The sequence below is a fragment of the Leptonotus elevatus genome, chromosome 18 (genome assembly GCF_054856555.1).
Source record: "Leptonotus elevatus isolate MCC_2025b chromosome 18, RoL_Lele_1.0, whole genome shotgun sequence".
Taxonomy (NCBI): Eukaryota; Metazoa; Chordata; class Actinopteri; order Syngnathiformes; family Syngnathidae; genus Leptonotus; species Leptonotus elevatus.
In genome coordinates, this window is record NC_141256.1 from 8,447,025 (window position 1) to 8,473,630 (window position 26,606).

The window sequence follows — 26,606 nt, forward strand, 5'->3', positions numbered from 1 at the left end:
AGCAGGCGAGGCAAATTTGCTACCTAGGAGCGACGTCATCTGAAACTGCTTTTCTATTGGCTGCTGCTAGATGACGCAACTTCTGTGTGACACACTTTCCAACGCCTTTATTCTGGTTAATATCAAAATAAATATACTTAAAATCACACTTAAAGGCTCATGCATTAAACTAATGACCAAAGACTAAAACGAAGGACATTTTTTGCTATAATTATAGTTAGTTAGTTTTGTAAACAGAAAATGTAGTTTCAGTTAGTTTGATTTTTTTTTTTAAAGCATTTTCATTTTTTATTTCATTTCATTAATTAAATAGTTTTTTTGAATTTTAGTTTGAGTTATTTTATTAGTTTTTGCTTAACCAAAATAACCTTTATGTAAACACATAAAAGCATTAAAATACTGTTCTTCTCTTCTTGTGTTCTTGTCTTGTTGAGGGCGCTCCATTGATGTTGCGAAAAAGTCATAAAATAAGCTAACTCTGACCTTTCCTTCCAATACAAAATCATGCAATCCAACTGATTGTGCCAAAGCTACATTATCTGCATTACAGTGTAGGATGGTATTTATCATGAACTTTTGATTCTATGACAATCATAACATGTTCAAGACATTTGTGGTGCTGCGAACCTACTTAGAAACATTCAACATTTATTTAATGTGCAGATTTGCAGAGACGTTTAGACGTATGCCCCACGGCTCCATCACATAAACACACATTCATGCACACAAACACACACTAATGCTTCCCTCATTCTCTCCCTCCATCTTCACCCACCGCATGAAGAAAACTGAAACCAGCCACAAGCTGAAAAGAATTAGACTGCCCCCCAACTTGAACCCAGCCCCCACAAGCTCCCACCAACTACCGCCACCTTCTCATTGAGCACGCTCAATCGAATACAAGGACACAGAAAGAGCGATCGTGAACCGAGCGATACAACTGGCAGGAGGCGCTCTTGCGGGTTTGCTTAAGTTGCACTTTCCGGCCCAAATATTCAGTTGCACATGTAGACATGGGAGAGATGTACGTGTGTTTATGTGCTTACTTCCTCCACTGCATTTATTGTAACAACGTGAACGCGCTTTGGGATTGCTATTCCTAGACACGAGTAGAACAAGTCCAAAACCGCACAATCAAATCAGGTCCAATAGAAGATCTGTATGACAAAATGATGCCTTTATAATAATTCCCAGTCTTAAGAGATATTGATTTCATATTTTTATTATAGAGGCTTGAAAAGTGATAGAAGTGACCTGCAGATAAATAAGCTAAATGAGACGTCTTGATTTGACCCGGCAAACAAAGACAATTAGAACCAAGGTTATAATAGTTTTGGATGAATTTTTCCCTTTTGTTTTTTGTTTTAAGTTAGTTTTAAATATTGTAGTTTTTAGAGCAGGTTTGTGAGTTTTTTATTTATTTAAATGCTTCATATTAGTGTAATTTTAGTTTTATTTTATTGTATTTTTTTTACATAAAGATAAGATAAAAATAATAATAAAAAAGGTCACCAAGTATTGTGTAATAAAGCTACAATTCTCCAACAATTGCTTGAACTTCCTTCTTCTGGAGGGACTAATGGCAATACCAAAATAAATAAAATTAAAATAAATTATAATAAAATTAGAATATTATATTATGTTATAATAATAATAATAATAATAATAATAATTATGTTTCTCATTTAGCTCAGAGCGGTCGCAGACAAAAATGCTGCCGTGATTACATAAACAGGCAAAGTATGAGTGGAAGGACGGCGCAAGCAAAAAGGGTCCGAAAGCCAGAGGGGGGTGTAAAAACAGAAGAGGGAATTTAACACCTCTCGTTTCTGCCAAATCCACTTTGCTCCGAATTCATTTTAATCTAATTAAAGTGAAAAACGCTCCCTGGGGGCTTGTGATCTCGATCGAGACGTGGAACTTGAAAGCTTGAGTGTGATTAGAGTTTACTAAGCGCACTTTTTGTGCCTGTGTGCGGCGCCCGATTGGCAGGCGGCCAGATACCGGATGACGACAGTCAATGAGACGCTTTGCAGGGCACACAACGGCTGACCTAACATGCTGGCAAAGCACAATCCCCGCATGCTCCTGGCATCAGCAAATCGCCATGACAACCCCTTTGGCGCCTGCTGCTCCTCTCCAGAAACTTTTCAGATGCTTAATTTTTAACTTGTGGCTAAACTTTATTGGAGTGTGTGCAAGTCGCACACAGGATGCCTTGTATGGGTATTGGCAGGCATCACAACAGATGCTATTAATGCAACACACACACACAGGTCAGACGAGGTCACGTGTGTTTTCTCACAGCGGTGTTCCTGAGCGTGCCAGCTGCGGTTGTTTTGTGCAGAGTCAGGTTTGTATTAAACAAAGCTGGGGAGCACATCATTCCTTTCTGCTCGCTAAATATCAAACACACTAAGACAAAGACAGACTTTTTCTTTTTCCACTAACTTTCATGGTTTGTACGACAGAAAAAGAGTGGGGTTGAACACACAGGCAGAAAACGTTTTGATTCACCAGGAATAAGTGCGACAGGTTTTGGCAATCTGACATGTTAGGTTGAACACAAGCTGGGTGGTCGGGTTTTAAATTTTTTCCAATTGCAGCTAATGGAAATGGGACGAATCCCTTCCACAACCAGCCATCACAACAACCATTTCAAAAAATTGTAAAATGTAAAAAAAAAAATACAATCTGTTTTCACCTTTAACTATAAGAAGTGACAGACATGAGTCGGGGGACTACTGGCTGGGAGGTGGGTCACATCACATAGACCAAATTTAGCACACTGCCTTCAAAGACAGTGTTCAACTATTCATCCATTCACATTTTTTTAATATATCCTCAGCTAGTAGCTAAAAAAAAAAAAAACTCACCTGGGTTCAGATCCCGGACGAGCCCCCATTTTGGCATAACCTCGGCTCAATAGCCAAGACAATATTTGCATATCAGAGAGGAGCAAAATTAGGCCTCGATTGTTAGCGGAAGAAGTTTAAAGAAACGGTATTATTTTTTTTCAAAATCAAACTTTAAGCTATAGGTGTCAACAAATTTGGCCCACGAAGGCAATCTTGCTAAAATATCAAAATTGCTAATTGTCTTCACTTTTAAGAACATAGATATATTTTTTTGTGCCTCCCTTTTAAAATAAAAGGAGCAATAATTGAACTTTTTTTTTCTGGCTCTGATTTCAGAGCTAATTATCCATCAATTTATTGTTTACAGAGCATGAAGTAATATGAGGCGAACATACATTTATATGGATTCACAGTCACAACGGCCCTCCGAGGAAAAACATAATTCCGATTTGATTTCGTTTTGACTTTTTGTTTTTTAATTTCAGTTAGCTAATTAATTTTCAGGGCAATTTTGTTTGTTTTTTTCATCAGTTTTTTGTTTTTTCAAAAATACTTGGCTTTATTTTTATTTTTATAAATTTTAGTATTAGTATTAGACAAAATGAGTTTGACATTTATTTTGAAGAATACGTTGCTAATATTGTAAGATGAGTTTGTCAATCTAAATTAGTGTATTTATTAAATGTATTTATAAGAATTAATAATTTATTAAATACATTTATTAAATTAAACTAAATAAATCAAAATCTAACTAAACTAACTAAACAATCTAAACTGTTAATTTAGGAAATTAACATCTTTTGGTGGGGCCTCAAATACTCGATAACGATTACAGTCATCCTTTTTTGGCGTATGACAACTTTATCACTGGAAGCTAGAGTCGCTTCCAGGATGTTTTATGATCAGTTTCCCCTTCGATTGTTATTACTAATTTTATAGTCCGTCATAACAAAACATAGCAGGCAGAACTGAAAACAAAATTGTTTCTTTTCTTTGACCGCGTTTGGGAACGGTTTAAAAAACTTGATAAAATCCAACATTTTGAGGTTTGGACCATGTCAAGCACCCTAAATCAGTCATGATGAGTATTTTGCAGCGCTAACTTAACTCCTAAGCCTGCATGTGTGGCATGATGTCAGATACTAAAAAAGCATGTTTATTCACATAAGTATGCACTTAATGTACATATGTTTCGGGGGGTTCTATTCCCGCTTCAAGGGAGACTGATGTTTGGGGCTACAAGGCAGCGAGTGGTGGCCGCACGTCCACACAAACGGGCCAGTCTAAACACCCTTGGGTTCTTCTTCCGACATGAATGTGTGGTTGGGAGCAGGAGGGGCGTGCGGTTTGCAGCAGTCACATGAGTACCTTGTGCAACGACTTGTTTCTTTCATCTCGTCAAAGTCAAAAGGTAATGTACGCTTACAGTATACTCACTCCAATGTCAAAAAAGGTCCAGGTCCTCACAAAGTATGCATAGAATTATTCAATCTGCAAGAATCCCCTCCTCCTCCAAGATTGAGAGCTTTGACATAAATGTGGTGACACTTACTGAACATCTGTTAAATGATACAATATACAGCACCCGGGGAGCTCAAACCTAAACCAAGGAAGTTCATCCATCATCTCTATCCTGTTTAAGGTCATGAGGACTGGAAAAAAAAAACAGTAGACCATGGACCAGAATTGGGGTAAACACCCAGAACAGATCACCAGTCAATCACGGTTCTAACTTGACTTCAGCTAAGTGCTGCAATTACCTCATTCAAACCCAAAAACGTATAAATAATTTTTTTAATACTTTGTCCTGCACTCCCAAAAACGTATGTATATGTTTTTGTGCATGTGTGTGTTTTTATTTATTTATGCAAAAGCATACAGAAGGCTTTGATACAAGGTCTGACATGAAGAGGTAGCTTAAAGCAATTATAGTCATTATAAAAAACGGCCAGCAGGTGGCAGCAGAGTATAAGAGATCAGCCAGGGCCATGTTGCAACAAGCTCTTTTTGCCAGTGTTTTTAATAGGTTTGTGAATAATGATGAAACTTAGCTATATTCTAATGTTAATTGCTGAAAAACTGAAACAGATAAAAATTTACTTTTTTCCTGATGAAAGAAGAGCTTCTAATCTTTCTTTTGGTAGTTTCCATGTTTTTATAGCAATGGAACAGAATATTCTGTGGACCTTGCAAAATCAATCAAAATCCAGTAAAACAGCCAGGAGCGAAGGGGGTTGCTTCAGTGAAAATGCCTGGGAGTGAATGAGTTAAACAATTTCCTCCTCAGCGATCAGCCCTGTTCATTAGGCTTTCTCTAATGTCTCTTACCCCCAACCAGTCTGTTGTGTATGGTTCAAAGGAGGCAGCACATGAGACTTGCCGAAACCTATCCATTACGCTCCAGCACTCCAAATGGGAAGTCGTACAGGGGGAAGTTTGCAGAAGAGGGCTTCCTTATCGTGATTTAGCTTTTAAGATGCCTCAGGGGAGGAAGGGAAGTAAGCTGAATGTATTATAGTTGGGTTTAACTTTTGGACTCACATCGAATCTAGAACATGGATTAGCATTGTAGCACAAGACGAGAGATGTCTGTGATCTGGTCTGCAATCATAACTCCTTACACACAGTAGGGATGTTGGAAAAAAAGTCTGACGATGAACCGAGAGTGTGTGTGTGTCTTTATTTTTTTTCTCCTGGAGGCTGACGCCATGTTCTGGTTCATTTGCTGCAGACCACCGAAAGAGTGATTTCCCCCTGAGATCTGAAAATGTTGGTTGGACTGAATCGTATCACCTCAGGGGTGTTTGACTTTCGAGGTTCCGCTGATTCTTTGATAAGCCACACAAACTGAAGCTAATGTTAACCTAGCCACACACCGACAGCGCAAACAATCATAAAACAGTTTCCTCAGTTAATTCATTTTGGCATGTTACAAAAGACTGTGAAATAGCACTTAGGTCATAAAAGGACAGTTAAAATTGAAGTGGGCAGACGCCTCTTTAAGACGGAAAGGAGCCGCTAGAATACACAAACTATTTTCAACTGGAATCAAACATTGCACTGGCACATTCTTAGAATGAAAGAGGAATCCCCCCCAACCACACACACACACACACACACACTAATTACCATTTTTCCTGAGCGTTGGGGCGACCAGTGACTTCATGTCTACAGCGGCCTCAGTACTCAAGTTCAAACTTCTCAATCGCCCAACCTGGCAGCAACACCCCCCTCGTCACTTCTTTCTGTTGAATATTTACCATCCCACTTCCTTCCCTTCTTCCTCGCAAACACTCGCTCATTTATCGAGCTGTTTGGCGAGTTTGTGATGGGTTATCAGAGGCAGATAAGGAAGGTCAGACACCAGATTGGAGACAAAACGACTCCATAAACACAGCTGAAGTCTGCCTGTTCTCGTCTGCATCCACCGGTTGAGATAAAAGTTGGACGGCCACTCGGAGAACTGTTTGACAATTGACTTTCAAAAGAAGATATGCCGCTGTGAAGCGGGTCTAGACTGATTTGTCAGTTGGAGAGGCTCCAGGCCACAAAGCTGATTGATCAGTCCCGGATGTTGAGGCATCTGGATAATGTGTGTGTGCATCCGAGAGAATGGTTAAAGAATCACAGCCTTGACCCGTCAGGATTAGCCCGAGGGTGTGTTACTGATAAAACAAAAGAATAAGGCCATCATTCACACTCATCTGCACGGAATATAAACAATGGATTCAAGTCATTTTTGACTTGACTTTTGGGACTTTTACATCAGATTTGTGTGTAGAATTTGGCTGGCAAATGCTTATAAAATACCTGTATCGGCAACATAGAATATAAAACAAACAGACAAAAAAAAAATCACACTTAAATTGACACCTATTGACAATTCAGAGTCGTCACTAGTTACTAATAACAATACAATATTACTTATGACACCTTTGTCTAACAAATGTGGTTAATTTCGAGTTTTTAAAGCCACAACAACACAATTGCGCCAGTATTCCCTTTAAAATAAATAAAAAATCAATTGCAGCGCCTTAGCTGAGACTGTGAAGCTTATCATTTGGTAAACAGCGACCCCTTGTGGCTTAAGTAGGAAGCTCATGACTTACCACAGGTGTAGATGACACTGAGGTACTTCCTGGTGCCGGAGTAGCAGGGATCCCCAAATTCTCTTGATGAGGCTCGAACCACGCAACTCTTCTTGGCCTGACAGCGGGAGGTCACGACCTCTAGGGCAATGGACGACTGGCAATCTGACAAGACAAAAAAAATGTATTCGAGATTAAACTAATGTTGATTTGCCAAGTTACTTGTATGTCTGGAAATAGATTGACAGACGGATAGCAAAGCACTACATAAGCATCTGTCAGCTATAGCTCACAAGCATATTGAACACAAATATTGCAAAGAGGTCAAAACATCTTTTCCAAGCAGACTTTCTTGGCTTCTCTGAGTCACAACAACAAAACCCAATTTGGGCCTCTTTTTGTCAAAAGGATACTCGATCCATGTTTGTGTACGAACACCAGACATTGATGAATGTAGTTGTCACGTCATCCCTTTGCGCTTCCTGCTCCCACTCACTTCCACACTCTCACTCTTTTAAATGTATTTATTTTGGTGTCGCTTGCTGTACATTTGTAGCTACAGAAGGGCAGTTGTTTCAGAATTATTGGCTGTACTTTATTACACAATACCGGTACGTAGTGATCCTCCCTTGCAAATAAATACTCAATATAAAACAACGGGAAAAACCCCTAAACAAAAAAATAAAATACAACTAATACTAAAATTCATAAAAATTTAACTAAAGCTAAGTATTTTTTAAAAAACAAAAACTAACAAAATTGTCCTGAAAATTAATTAAAACTAACTGAAATTAAAAAAACAAGCCAAAACGAAATAAAATGAAATAAAAAATCCAAAACTATTACAACCCTAATCTGCACTAAATGTATAATTTTTACTCACAGACTTTCATGTGAGTAGCAAAATGAAAGAAGTAGCTTCTGCTGAGTTTGAACGTGGATGGGTCCTGGTACAGATGCCTCAAAAGTCCCCACGCTGCCTGTAACCCCTAAAATGGTCAATCTAACCTCTAAAAACAACACAAGGAGATTCATCTTTGAAAACAGACACTTGATTCTCACCTGGCTCACCCGAGAGGGCCCCATAGAGGGTAGCAGAGCGAGAGAGATCAGACAGAATGTGAGGCAGCAGCTCGGTTTTACATGTCAACAGGCCGCGATGAATGGTGGCACGGGTCAAAGGGTAAATGTTCTAGTCAGGAAGTGAAAGTGAAACTATTGGTCATGCCCGCTGTCAACATTAAGGCCTGGGATTCAATATAATTCCTAATCTGAAGGGAATATCCCAATGTTGCTTCTATGAATCAGACCACAGATTTATTTGTATGCAGCAATTTGGCCTCTAAACGTCTATCCCTTCGAATGCACGTTGGTGGGGGCAAACAGACATTCGCCAGCAGGAACTAACAATCTGGAATTCCTGACCAGGACACAGCGAGGTCAAAACCAGCGTGGAACTGGGAAAACTGTCGAGACACTTCAGAGACTTTTGACAATTCACGTACAAGTGCCTTCAGTAATAACAAATGATCTTCAACTGTGAAAGAGTTGATTCAAATACTAGTCATGATAAATAGACTTTAGATAAAACTGCCGCTTGCACGGTTGCGTAAACGAGCCGCCTCTTTGAAGTTAATTAACACTTTTTTTCCCGTCTTCACGGCAAATAGAGAGGCGAGGGGTGAGCAGTTACACAGGAAGGACGAGGGAGGGATCAAGACAAGAGAGACACTGCAACCACAGATGCATTTTTGCTCTGTTGATTAAAGTGTATTGTATGGAGGACCAAAAATGCCAAAATAAAAAAATTATAAATGTGAAAATTAAAATTGATATAAAAATATAATTCAAAAAGTAAATACAAAAAAATATATATATCACCAAAACTTGCAACTAAGAGTTGCTCGACAACTTCACACAAATTCCATTGTTTCTTTCGTGTGTGTGAATTCCAACATAGACTGACATGTCGATCAACCAATAAGCAAACAGTTCAACCCAAGACGAACTGCCCCCTCATTTGGAAATCATTTCATGACACTTTTCATGCTGACAGGATATGCAGCATGAAATAAGTATGAGCAGAGCGTTTTTATTTATTGATTGACATTTAATAATATTTAAATTTTTATTTTTTGTGCTTATTTCCACATTAATTATTATTTTTTTTTTTAGATCTTGTTTTTATTTTTTCATTTATTTTCATTTATTTATATTTTGTAGTTTTTATTTCCATTTATATTTCTTTTTCAGATGTAATTTTGAATTAAATTACAGTAGTTCAGTTTTTAATTATTTCTTTTATTTATTTAGTTTGGCATTTTTTGTCCTCCATTGTATGCACACACACACAAAAAACATGGTGCCAACGGGTACTAGTTAGCCCCAAGACAACATGAGTAGCCCTCTAAAAATAGCTCACCAGTGATAGGACACTGTGACTGTGAAGAATGAAAAACAGAAGAAGAATGTTAACATTTACAGTCCCTCCTGATTGTCTCCATGGAAGTCTTATTGCAGCTAATATGACACGATGACCTTCTGGTCTGCCTTGTTGCTGAAAACTGTTCATTCTGATGTGAAGCACCCATGAGCTGCAAATTCTCCTTCCCTGGCCAACAGACGGGGATCCAGAGTCCAATCAAGACACACACATTAGTTTATGCATTGTGTGTTTGAACAAACTGTATTTTGTATGGACTTTAAATGAGAATTCCCTCGGGTCCAACTTTCGCTGGCTCTCATTACAGGCGAGCATAGAAGGGCCTTATTTTACATGCAAGCGCACACAAGGGTGCACAGGCATGAATAACCTCTCTTAACTCTGACCTTTACCCTCAAGCACCTTCGTGGCCGTTGCAGGACCGCACACTGCCAACAAGGACAGGCCTGTGGCTCACAAGAGAAGGTTCCCAGTTAAGAGAAAACGAGAATAAGGGAGTCATTTCTGAGACTTTTTGTCACTTATGAATGATGACCAACACGCAAAGCTGCAAACAGGAAGGTCGAAGCTATTTTTCGTACTTAACTACAAATGAATGGCCCCTTGTGGGATAAATAAAGTTGCCAGAATTTTAACATAAGCACATAGAAGTGATCCGAAAATAGCAGCTCCAAACACAATAGGGGGACCTATTTTATCTCCCCCTCCGCTCATATGACTCACATGTGAAACGTATCATTTGGTCCATAAGCCACTCGCGATACTTCCAAGTCTTTGTATGGCCGACATCTGACATGCAATGGTGTGTAAGGTGATAGCTGAATATTTTGAGGGCACAAAATATAACATGAGTAAGTCATGACTTCATCAGCTCAGATTTACAGTTGCCATGTCTGTCGGAAATAAGGGTGCATCGTTTTGAGGTGTTGGCGAAATGGATTCATTTTAGAGTGAAGACTTGCAGAAATATCAGCTAAAATCTTCCAGTTTGGTTTGAATGAAAATGAACCAAACAAGTCAACGTAGTCATTATGTGTGCCTAACGCATCAAAGCGAGGCACGCGATTCTCGTGAAACAAAATAGCACTGTAATCATTTTCTAGCTCCATCAAGAGACGCCTACGGTCTGTTGAGGCTTAGCTCGAAAGCCATGAAAGCACGGCGGACCCTGAGAAAGAAAAAAGCGCTATCAGACAAGGCAAAGGGGGAGTCATTTAGATGTCAAGAGTTTTGTGTGATGATAATGAGCCAGATGAGAGAGGAGGGCTTCTGCTTTGAGGCTCCTCCATCACAGTTAAGACCTGTCTGACTCCCCCCCCCCCCCCACCACCAAAAAAAAGCAAGGAGGAAAAAACATCAAAGTCCTACAATTGGGCGCATATCTTTTCTGCATTTGCTCATGTGGATTCATCGTGATATCATGCAGTGTTCCACGACTATAAAAAATTCACGAGCTAAAAAAGAAAACAGCAATCATATTTTGGCAGGAAGATGATGTAGAATTATAACCTTTAATCTATAATCTTTCTCCAAGTTTAAAATGTAAACAGTGTATGTTTTTCATTCAAATACATTTCGGCATTGAACTGTTTACTCCTGACAATGTTCGCCTGGACGGAAAGATGAAAAATATATTCAAGTTTCAAATGAGAGCTACAATAGCTTGGTGCAAAATGGCACATCTACTGAGGCTATGTTGATAAGAATACATGTTTTTCTACAAATTATTTTGAAAAAATATTATTTTCTTAAGTGCTGCCAATTTATGGAAGGTATTTTTGTGCCAAATTAAATTAAATAAGAGTAACCAATGAGATTGCCTCTACTTGTTAGTTCACTTTGACAGCTTTATATATATATTGATGTTTTCACAAAATCAGACTTATCTTCTCTTATTTCATTTTATTTTTTATATATTTTTGAAATCTCTGCATTCAGTTTCATCCCATACATGTAAAAGAAAAAAGACGAAAAGGGACATCAGTGTTTTTCACAGGGCAGCGACGTTGTGTCTCTTAATAAAAAAAATTGAGATATTCACGTATTCCAATTCTACCCTTAATTCCCTTTGAAATGATATGTTATACATAGAAGTACTGTACCTCAAAAACGGGCAAAGTTAAAGTTTGGCACATAGCAACCAGTACCCTTAGGAAAACGATATTGACCCTGAACTTTCAGGAACCATCGAAAGACCACTGACATCATCCAAAATGTTAACCTACCGACCGTCGTTGTTTGTACGTGCGTCTGTCTTCTGTTCAATTTCATGCTTGCTCCCTCCTCCCCTTCTGTGTTTCGGTCGTGTGCCATCACATGATTTTGCATCTCATCTTTGTAGTAGATTGCATGGACACATACAGTACTTGAAAATGATTTGTTTGGGGGGTATGTTGTTTTTTGTTAGTTTTATATTTGTTGTTGCATGATAATGTTTAACATTTTGTTCATTTAGGTTGAAAAACAAGTGATGAAGGCAGAATTTGTAGTTCTTTTTTGTATTTGTAGTTTATGAACAGTTATATGATATGAAGTATTTGTTTAAATTATTTTTCCTATGATCCCTTTGGGCACTTTGTTAAAGAACGTAAATAAATATTTTGTTATGGTTAGAATGTTTCTTGGGGGGGGGAAAAACATTGATAAAGTAATTTCTATTTATCTATAAACTTTGTCCTAATTTTGTCCTTTGTTTAAAAAGGAAACAACAACAAAAACACTGAAAGTTTGAACATTTATTGTGAATAAGCAAGTTGATGTTACAGCTACCATAATAAAAAGAAAAAAAATATATATATATACCGTATTTTTCAAAAAGTATCAATATCGGTATTGGCAACACTGGTATCGAATCTATACCAAAATTTGCAGTATCACACACCACTAATAATGATGCACTTTATCTACGAATCAGTTATTTTCATACACTTTGACTACAATTTTAGCCTTTGGGCTGCTCGCAAATGAAAACTAAAGCCCTTGACTCATTTACTTCCAAAAACATATAAATACGTTCTATTTTAAATGTGTCCTAAAGACGTATGTATATGTTTTTTATGTTTTATCCTAGAGCATACAGAAGGCTTTGATGCAGCCTCTGAACTGAAGAGAACAGGTGAAGCAATGTTAGTAATAACAAAAAAACGGCCAGCAGGTGGCAGCAGAATATAAGAGATCAAGCAGGGCCATGTTGAAAACAAACTGATTTTCCCACAGTTCTAAACAGATTTGTGAATAATGATGAAATTTTGCTATATTGTAATGCTAATTGCTGCAAAACAGAAACAGATAGAAATATACTTTTTTTTCCTGATGAAAGAAGAGACTCTAATCTTTATTTTGGTAGGTTCCATGTTCTTATAGCAATAGAATACAATATTCTGCGGGTCTTGCGAAATCAGTCAAAATCCAGGAAAACAGCCAGGAGCGAAGGTGTTTGCTTCAGTGAAAATGGCTAGGAGTGAATGAGTTAAGGAGGATATTTTTGGATAAATCTCAAATTGTGGCACACAAAAGATGCTAGCCACTGAATCGTAGTTTGGACTTTTCCAAAAATACAGTTTTGAGCGACAGAAAACTATTTTAACTCATTCACTCCCATTGACAGCTATAGACGTCAAAAATTCATTTGAACAATTTCTATTAGTTTAACTTTTTTTTCTTCATTTTTGTAGAGTATGAAAACCTAGATTTGTTGGGGGTACATTTAGAACAGATATAAAATTTGTAATTAATCGTGAGTTAACTAATTACGATTACAAATTGTAATCGCATGATGCCCCTAATTTTTAATAATCTTTTCTTAAAAAAATAAAATAAAAATAATTATAATAAATTGATAATTGGTTTTTGTTGTTTTAAAAAGGAGAAGAAACGATTATTAAAAATTAGGGGAGTCAGGTGAGTAAAAAAATTTTCATCGTAAATAATCGCATGACTTCACTAGTTAACTCACGATTAATCACAATTTTTTTTATATCTGTTCTAATACAATAAAAAAAGGTTTTCATACTCTTGTTAACAAAAATGGGAAAAAAATGTTAAAATTAATTTTTGACGTCTATAACCGACAATGGCAGTGAATGAGTTAAAAACGGCACACAATAAACATGGACAAAATGCGAGAATACACTAAATGTCGACTAAAAATACCAATTTTGCTTTTGGATGTAGCGTCAGACACCGCAAACACTTCCTGCATCTCATCCGCAAGGGCACGAAGAACAAGAGGCGGTCCGCTAGTGAAAGATAATTAGCAGTGTGGGTCTGCGCCGTCACTCAAGACAAGCTCACTTCCTGCTCCTTGTGACACGGGGGCCACATTAAAGACACGGGGAATCCCACTAGACAGTCTGGAACATCCTGGATGTGAGTGTGTGTGTGTTTGTGAGGCACATAGACAAGCATGGCGTTTGCATGTGCATTGTAAGCGCACACAATGCTAATGCCATTTGACAGTTGACAATGCTTCTCCCTGCCTCTAATCTGGCCTTTGTACCACTGTAACAGTAGAGTTCATCTGCCAACGCTACTGCCACAGCTACGCTACTGTATTTAATGGCGAGCTTGAAACCAGATATTAGACACACACACACACCAAACCACCTGCTGCTCTATTGGAGTGGAGGAACAGTATGCGCTTCATAATTGTCTCTGATTACTCCCACTGCTAGTGTTAGCCTTTTGAACCCGGTGTCGCATAAAGGCCACACACACACATTCGCACCGCAGGGCATGTCCACATTGTGTGGCTTGAATTGTGGACCTTGCCATTTAAACTCACACATATAAATAACAATAAAAAACAGTCAATTATGAGCATAGTTGTCATGCGTCCAAACATTCTTAGCGGCAACTCAATCCCTCGTCCCTTTTTCTACGGCACATTGCACGACATCCGATCTACATTCCAACCTAGTTCCGCCCCGACAATGTGTGCGTCTGTGTGCGCGGGGTTTTATATATCTCGGGATGCTTTTAGAGCACGGCGAGGAAACAACTGCTTAAAATGATCATAAATCTGTCTCCGGTTTAAAGCGCCGATCTCCACAAAATGGCTGTGTCAGTCAAGAAATGATTGGAGGAAGCTGCAAATCTCCTCAAATGCACAGCAGGGTAACATCGTGCAATGTTAGCCATCCAAGTAAAAGACTTAAAGCGGAATTAAGGCCAGGCAGCATTTGGGAAGGTCTTTGTGCTCAAGATGCGTTCAAGTCCTGACATGTTCGAGTCATCAATAAAAACAGCGAGACACATAGTGACGCTTGGTATGTTTTGCTTCCAGAAAAAAAAAAAGACACCGTTCTTTCCCACTATGCTCAATTATTATGCAAATGAATTTGCAGGACAAAGGAAGTGATTTAAATATCGTGCAAAGACTTCATTTGCATTGACCACTTTTGAGTCTTAATGGAAAAAATCCTCCCCTCAACCGAGGCTGACCCGAAAGCTGTGAATAAAATGAAAGGTACCACTATTAAATCGTAGTGATATTAATTTGATATTGACTTGATGCGTATAAGAGAAGCAAGCAGCATTCTGGGATGTGCTTCATGAATCAGAAAACAATTCAATAAAATTCATACAGATCCATGTTTGTAGCGAGTGTATGTACAGGACCTAGGGATGGCAATTCATTGAAATTCAATTTCAATTATTACACAATTCCAAAATTGGCATAATCGTAAACAAAAATAAAACATTACTAATACTAATTTGGAGTTGTTTAAATGTATATATTTGCACTTTTGTATTTAAAAATAACTAATTTAATACATATTTTAAGTTGAAACATTTTCTTGTTTTGCACCAAAAAACAAATGATCGTCCTAATCCTGACCAAATTAATCGTGATGAATATTTTCTTCATAATCGAGCAGCCCTTTTTTTGGGAGGAGAACACAGTTCAGAAAGTAGAACATCCAAATTTCAATAGTATAGTAATTAAAAATCCCTTCAGAAAATCTTATGACACTCAGTCAAACCTTCATCAGGGTGTTTTAATAGTTAATAGTTTAGGATACAGTATTTCATAATTGATTTTATTTTATTTTGTTTCTTCTTCGTGTTAGTTTAGTTAGTTTTTTTTATTAATTAATTAATTTTAGTGTTAGTTTTAGAGTTAGTTTTAGTTTTTGGGATTTAATGTGAAGAGACTTGACAGTGCGCCATGTGTCCTTCATTTAACTCATTCACTCCCAGCCATTTTCACTGAAGCAACCCGCTTCACTCCCGGCTGTTTTACTGGATTTTGACTTGTAAGGCCTACAGAATATTTTGTTCTATTGCTATAAAAACATGGAACCTACCAAAGTAAAGATTAGAGTCTCTTTTTTCATCAGGAAAAAAATTATTTTTGTATCTGTTTCCGTTTTGCAGCAATTAGCATTAGAATATAGCTAGTTTCATCATTATTCCTGGTGAAAACACTGACAAAAACAGCTTGTTATAAAACCTTTTTTTTTATGCGTAAATACGTTTTGGGGAGTGAAAGACAAAGTATTAAAAAATGTTTTTACACGTTTTTGGGTTTGAATGAGTTCATGATAAGTACATCATCATTTTTTGGGGTTTTACGTGCACTACAACTTTTGTTTTCTTTTATACAGTATGTTCAAAAGCTCAACTGTGAAACATTGAGTCATAGATTCGTGTTGAGGTAATTTTCAGCCGCTAGGTGGCATTAGTGTTTCATGTTGGACCTTGTTGACAGGAACACTCCATTTTTCTTTCAAATTCAGAGCTATTGACAATGGTGTAGTGTTGTCATGGTTGCTTACCCACTGACGGGGCTCTCCTGTGGTGCAGAGGACACTCGAGGGTGCCCTGTTGGGTGCGACCAAACATGGCGGAGTAGACGGCGATCTGCATCCCCCGTTTGCAGCTCAGCCTCATCCTGTCCTCCTCACACACCACCTTGCTCTTGTATTCATCTGGGAAAACAAAAGTAGGTACAAGTTCAAAACGTAGCTTTGGAGAAACAAAAATTCTGATATGTAAGTAATGAAGTTGTTCTTTTTTTCTGCGTACTTGAACATTTGCTGCAGGCAGTATTTACTGTAGTCAGGTATGAAAATAGAGTATAAGATGTCAAATGTTCCGCTCGCAATAGCCGCCCGAAGGCATGGCGGAGAGCGTCTACACACAGAGGTAGAGTTGCAAGGTGGACAAGTAGAGCCACGCAGCGGCATTCCTCACAGACATCCAGTCATGGTGACCTGTGACCACCAGAGCAGCTCCACTGGCCGGCAAATCAAAACAGCCCACATTCAGGTGGGGAGTGGAGCAAGAATGCAGAGGAGGCAAGAAGGTAGCCCGGGTGACTTGTTGTGTCTTTTGGTGATGGATGGACTCTTTCTCCTTCACTTCCTCTTTCTATCCTCCGTACGCCTCTTCTTTCAGAGGCAGTGACACCTACTTGGTGCTCCCCCACGCAGCCTTTCTTTCCTCCCCTAACACGTCATTGGTTAAGTGGCAGGGAACAAAGAGCTGTTGATTGGCGGAAGGAAAAGTAGGGAGAGCAGAGGGATCAATGGATTAAATCCTCCGCTGTGGAGCCGCAATGAAGACAAGAGTCTGGTTGGGATTACGGCGCTGGCTGTTGTCGCCGAGCTCTCAGCTTCCTGGCCCACAGAGAGAGCCGCGGGTAAAAAGGCATAAGGGGGTTTTCTTTGAGACAACACATCCATCTAGTTTCAGTTCCGCTTATCCTGTTAAGAGTGACGACAGATGGTGGGGATGATTCCAGATGACTGAGTGCCAAATGCAGACTCGAACCAGGATTAGTTGCCTGTCAAGCAACCGTTTAAAATGGCTCTTACGCCAGTTGATTTATATGATGATTAGGGTTGGGTTTAAAAAAAATCGAATAATCTATCGAATAGATTTTCCTTTTCGAGCCTGATATTGATTCATAAAATCATGAATCGATTATTTTAATATGTCTTTTTTTCAAAAGAAAATAGAAGGCCAACATTTTTTTGTACATTGAGATTTACTGTTCACATGAATTTAAAAGTATTTATGAAAGACCTGACTTAGTGCACTTTAAGACAATTTTAATTTATATTTACAATTGTTGAATAAGAATTAGGAAAAAATCTCCTCCTTGCTGATGTCAATGTTTTTGTAACACTTAAAGCAACACTAAGGAATTTTCGGTTTGCGTAATGGTGGCGCCATATGGACAAAAGGGATGTTATGCCTGAAGGAAGACCACATTTCCCATAAGGACAAGCGCATTGCATAATTTTTTTAGCTCACGCCAGCAAGTGAAAGCCGGGCCAATGTTGATCCTTGACTCTCCTTTTAGCCGGCTAGCTTCCCTTTTTTTTTTTTTTTTGTCTCTTCAGACAAAACTTTTCAGTTGTTTTCGCAGCTTATGCCATAGGAAAGCAGTAATTGTGCGTCGACATTCAAATTGACTTCCGTCTTCGTACCGAATGGGAAAAGGGGGAAGTGACGTATGCCATAAAGCAGTCAGCACATTTGTAGTTTTTTGGTGTGGCAGTGTGCCTACCATCCTCCTCAAAGTTGCTTAGTGCCAGTAAAAAGGATACGGACCCCCTCAGGTCATGGCAAAGTTACCATTCAACTAGTTTTAAGACCTTTAGAGTTATGAAAATATATATTAGGGTTGAAAAGTTCCTAAGTGCTATTTTAAAGCTACTGAACGTAGATTATTCCATTTCGAATCGCTACTGCTACCTGCTGATAAAAATGAAACTGCACATACACTTCTTCACATACACGATGCGCACATTATGTCACATCTGCAGACACAGCGCGGGAAATAAAAACCCAAATCCAGTCTGAATGCTATTGGCCAGAGGCTTGCAGGAGTACCCATTGTGAACAGCTAAGGTGTTAATCCATTAATTAGAAGACATTTCAGTCATAAATGGTCAAATAAAATGGCTACTTTAAATATATTTGGGGGGAAAAAGTTCCATATTGTAGAATTTTTATAATGTCCTGGATATTTAATAATTTTTGTTCCATAATTAATCAATATCAGATTGAATGGAAGTGAATTAGGGGTGTTAAAAAAAATTGTTTCGGCGATATATCGCGATATTACCGTGCACAATTCTCGTATCGATTCAATATGTGGCCAAATCGATATTACCGTGCACAATTCTCGTATCGATTCAATATGTGGCCAAATCGATTTTTAAACATACATTTTTGTTGGAAATATTCAATAAAACATCTCACTTGAGGTTAGCTTTTAAACCATGAGTGCCATCTAGAGGAGTAAAAAAATATCACAGGTGCTTCATAAAGCTTAATTTGTCTGTGTGGTTAGCTGTTTAGCTAGCTAGCTAGCTGGCCCATTTAAACCAAGAGTGCCATCTAGAGGAGTCAAACAATATCACAAGTGTTTCATGAAGCTTTATTTGTCTATCACTACTGATTAGTATTTTCAAATTTTTGAAAAAAAAACCACAAAAAAAATCGCAGTAATCGACTTATAGATTCGTATCATGATTAATCGGTATCTAATTGAATCGTGACCTATGAATCGTGATACGGATCGAATCGCCAGGTACGAGGCAATTCACACCCCTAAAGTGAATCGAATCAAATTGGAAAAAATTGAAATAGAATCGATTGAGGAAATTAGAAACAATACCCAGCCCTAATGATAGCTTCCCAAGTCAGGGTTTCCCCCAGTGCTTTATACGCCTTTTTTTTTTTTACCAGGTTTTCTGAAAAATACCTCCCAATGAAGCAAGCCAACAAGTATGCTATTTGTGTGGAAAAATATGTGGAAGGCATCAGGAGCAGATGCAATGCAGTGAGGGACTTACTAGGTCTGCACTTGTACCTCACTGTGAGGTATTTGCTGCTTCCAGGACACTGGTCCATCCCAAACACGCGGCTGTTGACAAGAACTTGACAGCTCCTTCTGTCTTGGCACTCGTCCAGCATTTTCTAAACAGGGGGTTAGGGGGGCGAGGACCAAAAAAACACGCTTTCAGTAGGTTAACAATGAGGAGCGAGCAAACCTAAAACCACTTCAAACAGGATTGGAAAAACCATCAGAACACAGTGGGAGGGAGTAAAGAATCCGGAAGGGTCTACTCTAGTCATTCATCTCTTTCCATCTCAGTTTTCATCCTTCTTAAGCCCAACATAGTCTAACGTGACCTTCAAATTAGCTGGTCGCCATAAGCAAACAACTATTCATAACCACATTTACTGTGTAGTCTTCAGTTAATGTTTTTGTCATGTGGGAGGAAGCCGGAGTACCCAGAGAAAACTGGTCAAAAGAGGTCGGAGGGCTCTGGTTTCACACAGCAATCCGGTCACTTTTACACTTGAAGACAATGTGCACTGTTGTCTGTGGGCATTCATCAAGGTCCAGGCTATTATGAAACAACACACTGGTGTTCAACACTACAAGGTACTAAAAATACACCACACAGCTGACTGAATGGCGGACAGTTTGCGTGCGTGTGTGTTTGTATTGCGATGCAGTCCTTCCACTCGCATCCTAATTTGAGAGCGGATGCTGAAGCAAAGGGCGCATGAAATCGCTTTGTGTCACGAGAATACAGAGAAGCCTGCCTCCTATTCAGGAAGTTTAATTTAGCGGAAAACGCGTTACGTAATCAGCGGGCCTACGAATATGAATTAACCCTTGACCACAGTTGAAAATGGAGGGCAAGTTCTTTCAAGTTAAGTATGGACGATTTACACAAATGAGGCTAATTAGGAATATTTATGTTCATTTAATTACCTGTAGTGCAGTGGACACAGAGCAGTACTCATCCCCCCGAGCGTCATAATAACCAAGGGGGACCTGGTAGCTCTTAGGGCACTGGTGGAGGTCGGAGGAGCCTTTCCTTCCGTAAAAAGCCGATTGGACGGTGATGGTGGTGCGCGGCGGGCAGCGAACAGTCAGGAGTTCTCCGTCACAGGCTTGCTCCGTGTAGTTCTTTAACACTTTGGACAAGTAGCCTGTGATGTCAAGTTGCAATAGCGAGTGTTAATAAACATGTTGTGCTTTAAACAATAACTTAAATGTGAAATGCAGGCTTTGTTTGGCCTAAAAATGTGTTCAAATAAAGACTAAACGTAACATTAGCCAACCGCTAACCTTTTACTGCTGTTTATCATCTTAATGTTCGTTGTTTACTGCTCTCACAAAGAATCTTGGACAATAGAGTTACTTTTTGGTATAAATATGAGTGAGGAATGAAAGTTGACTGCAAGCAAAGGCAACAACAACAGCATTTGGCTAAAGATTAGCTTCACTAGCGAGTTAGCAGTAGCACTCTAGTGACAAACAGATATTCAGTGGATAATCAATTTCACTTGCTAAACGTTTGGTTTAACACGTACTGACCTTATGAAACAAAAATTCTGTGTGTAATAGCGTTAGTAATATTTCAAAGAAACTCTCCAACACAAACTGCATTTAGCTCAAGTTTAGCCTGTGGTTAGCATCATCCCTATGGTGAGACAAAAACATGCAGCAGGTATTTATTTATTTATTTTTAATAAACATAATCAATTCATTTAAATGAATCTAATAAGATAAACTCTGTAGTTATTACCTTAACATCACATGATTCTGGAAATTAAGACAAATAAAGACCATTTTCCCCAACTTCTGGACTGGTACCACAGATATGCCAGTGCGCTGAGGCAGCCCGGCTAATCGACGTGCCTACGTGGCGGCCATGTTGGCAGGGGCAACATTCCCATCAAAGGCAATGCAATGACATTGAAATGTAGACACAACTTGCTCATTTCGCCACAGATTTTCATGATTACTTTTTTGTCAATGACGCTTAATCCTGTCTCATGGTATATTTAATAAACAATTTTCTCCTGACTGATCCCTTTGATGCTATATGGTGGCTCTCTGCGAACCATGGCTTATATTCTAAAATGTGCTACAAACAAGTCAGGATAAGCCAAATAAAGAACTTTATTTGTGGTTAAACAAACTTTAAATAGGAGTGGGTAAGTGCTGAGTCACATTTAACATGAATTTGGGTGTGATTTGGTAATTGGCTAATTTTGTGCAGGTTTCTTTGCTCTATTCCATCATTAAGAGTCAACAAGAAGACTGCCACTCGCAAAAGAACCAAACCCACCACAGAGTGACCATTAACATTCCAGCCAGTGATGACAACAAACTGGTAAAAAAAATAGAAATTAAAAATACTGCTCAGTCCCTATTAAAAGACACAAAAGAGGAATAATTGTCAGCGGTACGGTTAATCAGTAGCCAGCTCATCGTGTCTTGGGAATTGATGATGAGAAAAAAAATTATTCCACAAATGCAAACAACTAGAAACAACTTACAAACCGAGTCCAAGCTTCCTGGTGAAGTGCTGTGCAAACACATTTACAAAGAGTCAACAGGCATGCGCGCGCACACGCATCAAGTGGACACAGTATGTGACTCAATTACCTCTTTTTGGTCTTTGCTTGGGCGGCGGAGATTACATTGAAATGGTGTTTCCGAGCACATACACTCGTATGCTTACGCAGAAAAAAAACACATTGTCCCCTTTATCGCCATGGTCACAGTTTCAGGGAGGAAGGCCTTGAAAGGAAGGTCACGTCTAAATATGGATGCTTATTAAACCCCGCGGGTTGAGTCACACATTTCCACCGGTGGCAGATTTGTGAAAAAAAACAACAGATGCATTTCTCTGCAACTCTATAGAGGTACAGTACATAAATAAAATAAAATAAAAATAGATATAATTAAACAGACTGTAAAGAATGAATGAACCTATTTGCCACATTTTTGCTTCAATTCAATGGACATTTTGCTGCTCCCTCTGGTGTGTGCCTTGGCCACCTGGGGGCAGTATATTACAGCCATAAAGACACAATTGAAGAAGAGTTTCACAACTGACTTAGTAAGCTGCAGTAATGTTAGTCATTTTTCCGCTAGGGATGGGAGAGGACCGATACCAGGTACCAGTATCGGGCCGATATCAGGCCATGTTTTAAAATATTGGTACCTTCGGCAGCCCGCTTTATGATCAAGAACTAGAAATTGGAGAAAAAAATGCCATTAATTTTATATTGGTGTATATAGGTCTTCCTTTAAAATTATCTGCATTTTTTTTCTTTAGGGGAACTTTTTATGTATCATAAGTACTAGTGGCATCAGAACGTGCACTCTAAAAACATTTGCTTCAAAAGTAAACCAATTATGGATAATAATAAAAAAAAGGACCAATCCATTTTATGGGTCAATTTGACCCAAATTTCTAGGTTGTTTCATACAAAATGACCCAATTTCTTGACCCAAGTAAAGGATCTGACCAATATTTATGAGTTGTTTTACACTAAAAGACCCATTTCTTGACTCAAAGTTGAGTCAAATAGACCCAAGTAGAGGACCAGTCCATTTTTGACCCATAGTTGGGTTATTTTTGACCCAACTGTTTTTATTCAGAGTGTGGTTTCGGTATTTGTACTGGTATCAGTCTGAAAAAAGTGGTATCGAACAAGTTTATGTTCACCAAAACACCGATGCTATTTGTTAGCCTGCTTAAGCGTTTTGCATTGTTTGTCATTAAGCTAAACGGGCTGTCATAAGGCCATTTTTGTGGTCATTTTAAATACAATACAAAAAGTGTAAATCTCTTTTTGTTTTATAATTAGTTTGACAGTAAACATCAACTTGGAGTGGCAACAAAATAGCTCAAGGAACCATCTCTATATTTGTGAATATGTAATCAGTGCTGATAACAGCCTGCGCAGAATGGAAAATAACAACTTGTCGTCCTCTTCCTAGCTGTGCGTCCAAATGTGTAGTATAGAAAACATCAACAAAAACAACATGGTGTGATGAAAACTATCCGCTCGCTGTTAACGGGTGTGTGGGTGTGTACTGTCGGGAATCAAATGATCATTAGTGCTCATTCTGGGCCATGCGCCAGTGCCCAAAGGGCCCACGAGGTTTCTGCCGAGCTTTGGCGACAGCAGTGAAACCATGGGAACGGGCGAGTGTAAGAAGGGTTTCAAATGATACGACTGTAAATGATTGGAAGTGTGTGGCGTAGGCGTGGCCACCACTGACACATTCCTCCACCCACAAAAGTACGATTAAAAAGCGAGCACATGATTTTTCCTCATACCTTCATTTCTATGCATCTCTTCATCATTGTTCCCTCGTTGCTACCTGTTGACTGACGCTCCCTTGAAGGCACCTGTGTAAACCAGCTAGCCAATGACAGGTGTCCCTCAGAGGCAAGAATGCTTGAACAATGCTCGAAGAACACCCAGAAGTCTCTCCTCCCCTTTTCTTTTGACGGCGAGCCTTCCTTAACTAGCGCACTGGCCTTTCTCTTACACAAAAGCGCCGCTCTATTGTGTCTGCTGGTTTGTGGAGTTGCCCATTAGAAAGGCAGTCAGGATTCTTTGCAAAGTTTTTTACTTGAATTGAACTCAAAAGCTGCAGCAGGTTTTATTTGGGCGAAAGGAGAAATCCGCTCATGTGAAACAACGAACTGTCATATTGAAGTTTTAGCTGTAATCTCTTGGAAAGGCATCATGTGATGACCCTAAAATCTTGACCCTGCAATAGAAGGAGGGCCACGTATGATGGAGATTAGTGCCGGCTAAGTGTGTTGTGTCAACATGACACGCCAGAAAAGGATTGCCGTTGGAAGAGAATTTCCTCCCTGGGACCTTATTGCAAGTCAACGCAAATGTACAACAAAGTGTATCTGGTCATTCTTTATTAATGAAATCATAAAAATCAATCTGACGTTATGATAACCGTCAGCAAAAAATTTGCAGCATCACAGAATTAAAATTACAGTTCTAAAATTACCTCGTTTTTGTATGGAATATTATTTATTAACAAGTATTATTTAGAAGAAACATGTTTCAAGTTCATTTTAAATATATAAATGTTATCATTCTTCTTCTATTTAATCTCAAGTCACAGTGTCCCATCATTGGTGAGCTATTTTTAGAAGATACTTGTGGGCTACTCATGTTGTCATTGGGGCTAACTAGCACCCACCAGCTTTTTTTTTGTGTGTGTTTTGTTTAGGACAATGCACATTAAACGTAAAAAAACCTGTCTCAACATGTCACAAGAGTAAAGGTTCATTTAGTGACTTTGGTGGGGTTTCCATCCAACCATTTTTATTCGAATTTTCAAGAAATGCGAAAAATAAAACTGAAAGGAAACGCAAAAATGTTTTTACGCTTTGAGGGGGTGAATTTTGAAGCGTATCAAAAAAAGGAAAATGCGAATTTTGGCTATGAAAATTGTTTTTTCTAATAAACGCTGGCAAGACCGGATACACGTCACACGTTTTGACCGGATATTAAGTCACACGTAGGTTTGTCGTCACAAAGCAATGGTGGACAATAAAGTTAGGTATGTTTGGGGGGACGAAACTAAATCATTTTTGGAATTAATTAAAGAAGCAAATATTAATGCAATTTTAGATGGAAAACAGAATTACAAAAGCAAACTCGTAAACTCACTAAACATCATTGCACGGCGCAGTCGTTTTTCTTCTTCTTTTAAAGTATCACTTTTCTATGGTATATACCGCCACCTAGAGTGGCGGAGTCCCCTCTCAATATTCGCAAAAAAAGAAACAGATGGAAACAGGCATAAATCGCATGTCCGATTTGCGCTTTTTCAGTAAATTTGCTTAAAAAATTTGAAACAAAACAAATTTAAACATCACTGCTCTTGTACTTCCATAAACGCCAATGAATGTGCCAGGGGGGCCTTGTTCAAATTAATAAAAACAATTTGACAACAAAAAAGGCGATTGATATATTAATAATCTTATTGTTAAGAAGAACACAAAAGCAGATTACTCCATTCAATTTCATCAATGTTTTTGTCCTCCGCTCTCGCCTGAAATTGACGTCTAAATTCCTTCGGGCTCGCATTGCTAACATGACGGCTCACTACCTGGGCATCCTCACATGTTTTGTACCTTTGGAGTTTTCAGAAATGGGACTATCGCTCATCCGCTTTCACATCCCACCCTCGGGGCATGCCGACGTATTTCTCGCCAAGGTTCGGTAAGGCTTAGGGTAACTTTATGATTTAGCGACAGAAGGCTTGTTATTTGAATGTGAATGAAGGGGTTGAGCTCGGAGCCTCAGCCTTTGTTTTTTGTTTGAACAAGGCAGTTAATGGTTAACTGTTGAGAGCATTGTTGGAATATAATTGCAACTTCAACTATTAGCATATTGGGTGTGAGACAAGAACATGAGTCAACTATGTGAACAACTACATAACTACAAATATATACCTTATGATGATATCATTTTGGATTTTTTTTTTTAAATGCTAAGAATCTGCAAAAAAATCTCCCCTCTAATTTAAGACCAGACTGAGAGGAAGTAAAATATACGTCAAAATAAACATTCGGAAGCGTGCCATACGGAATATTTCTGACAGGTGGCAGGAGGACGAGGGGAGTGGCGGTGATTTAACTCCAGAGGCCGTGCAGCTGGAGAATATGTTCTGCTCAAGGCTTTCTCAATCTTTTCAAAGATGTCATTTGCTTTTATTGGCTGGCTCTGAGGAATGAGCGCATTGAAGTCGATTTGACAGGTTATAAAACTGGCACTCTTGACTTTAGTTATCGGTATATTAGGAAACTATTGTGATTCCCTTCTGAACCTTCTGAAATGTGAAACTTTAAGAGAGCTAAGTTATTGTTTAAGTTTCCATTTAATTTTTTAAGACATACTGATAACCCTAGGAGCTCTCTGAACATTTTGCTAGAAAAAAATGGATTTTGTCTCAAATCTACATTTCGAAAAGTCTGAAAAATTGTTCAATAAACATGCTTTAAGCCAAGTCAAGATTGTAATTTGTATTTTTTTCTCCCCGCCACTTTTTTTTTTTTTTTACTGAAAATGAACATCGGCTCCAAATATCGGTTATCAGCCTCCTTCACTACTAATAATGGACATCGGTATCGGCCCTGAAAAAAAAACTGCGGTCTATCTCTACACCAATCGCAGTCTAGTTATTTGGGCAAAGCTACTACTAGCTTAATCGATAATACATAGTTTATTGTAATATAGAATCATTTATTGCTTGTGTTTGTTGGAAAATACTTCGGAAGAGGACCTTGAAAAAATATTTGCATATTAAATCACAATCAGAATAAAAATCACAATTAAATTATTTTGCTAAATCGTTTAGCCCAAGTCCACACTGCATGAACGGGAGTCCAACGTCTTTAA

General features: G+C 38.6%; 1 protein-coding gene across 2 annotated transcripts in view; it reads right to left on the bottom strand.

Annotated features, from left to right (window-relative positions):
• eva1aa (eva-1 homolog A, regulator of programmed cell death a) overlaps positions 1-26,606 on the bottom strand; it is a 66,318-nt gene that overhangs the window by 27,454 nt on the left and 12,258 nt on the right. Inside the window, exons 1-5 of one of the 2 annotated variants that reach the window (XM_086061147.1) lie at positions 23,507-23,568; positions 20,134-20,354; positions 19,202-19,325; positions 16,169-16,321; positions 6,968-7,111 (exon numbers count right to left, since the gene is read on the bottom strand). In XM_086061147.1, coding sequence (XP_085917273.1) covers positions 6,968-7,111; positions 16,169-16,321; positions 19,202-19,325; positions 20,134-20,354; positions 23,507-23,522 — 658 coding nt within the window. In that variant the 5' untranslated portion in view covers positions 23,523-23,568. Of the gene's footprint in view, positions 1-6,967; positions 7,112-16,168; positions 16,322-19,201; positions 19,326-20,133; positions 20,355-23,506; positions 23,569-26,606 lie in introns of those variants that run through there. The other variant, XM_086061146.1, reaches the window with a different exon arrangement.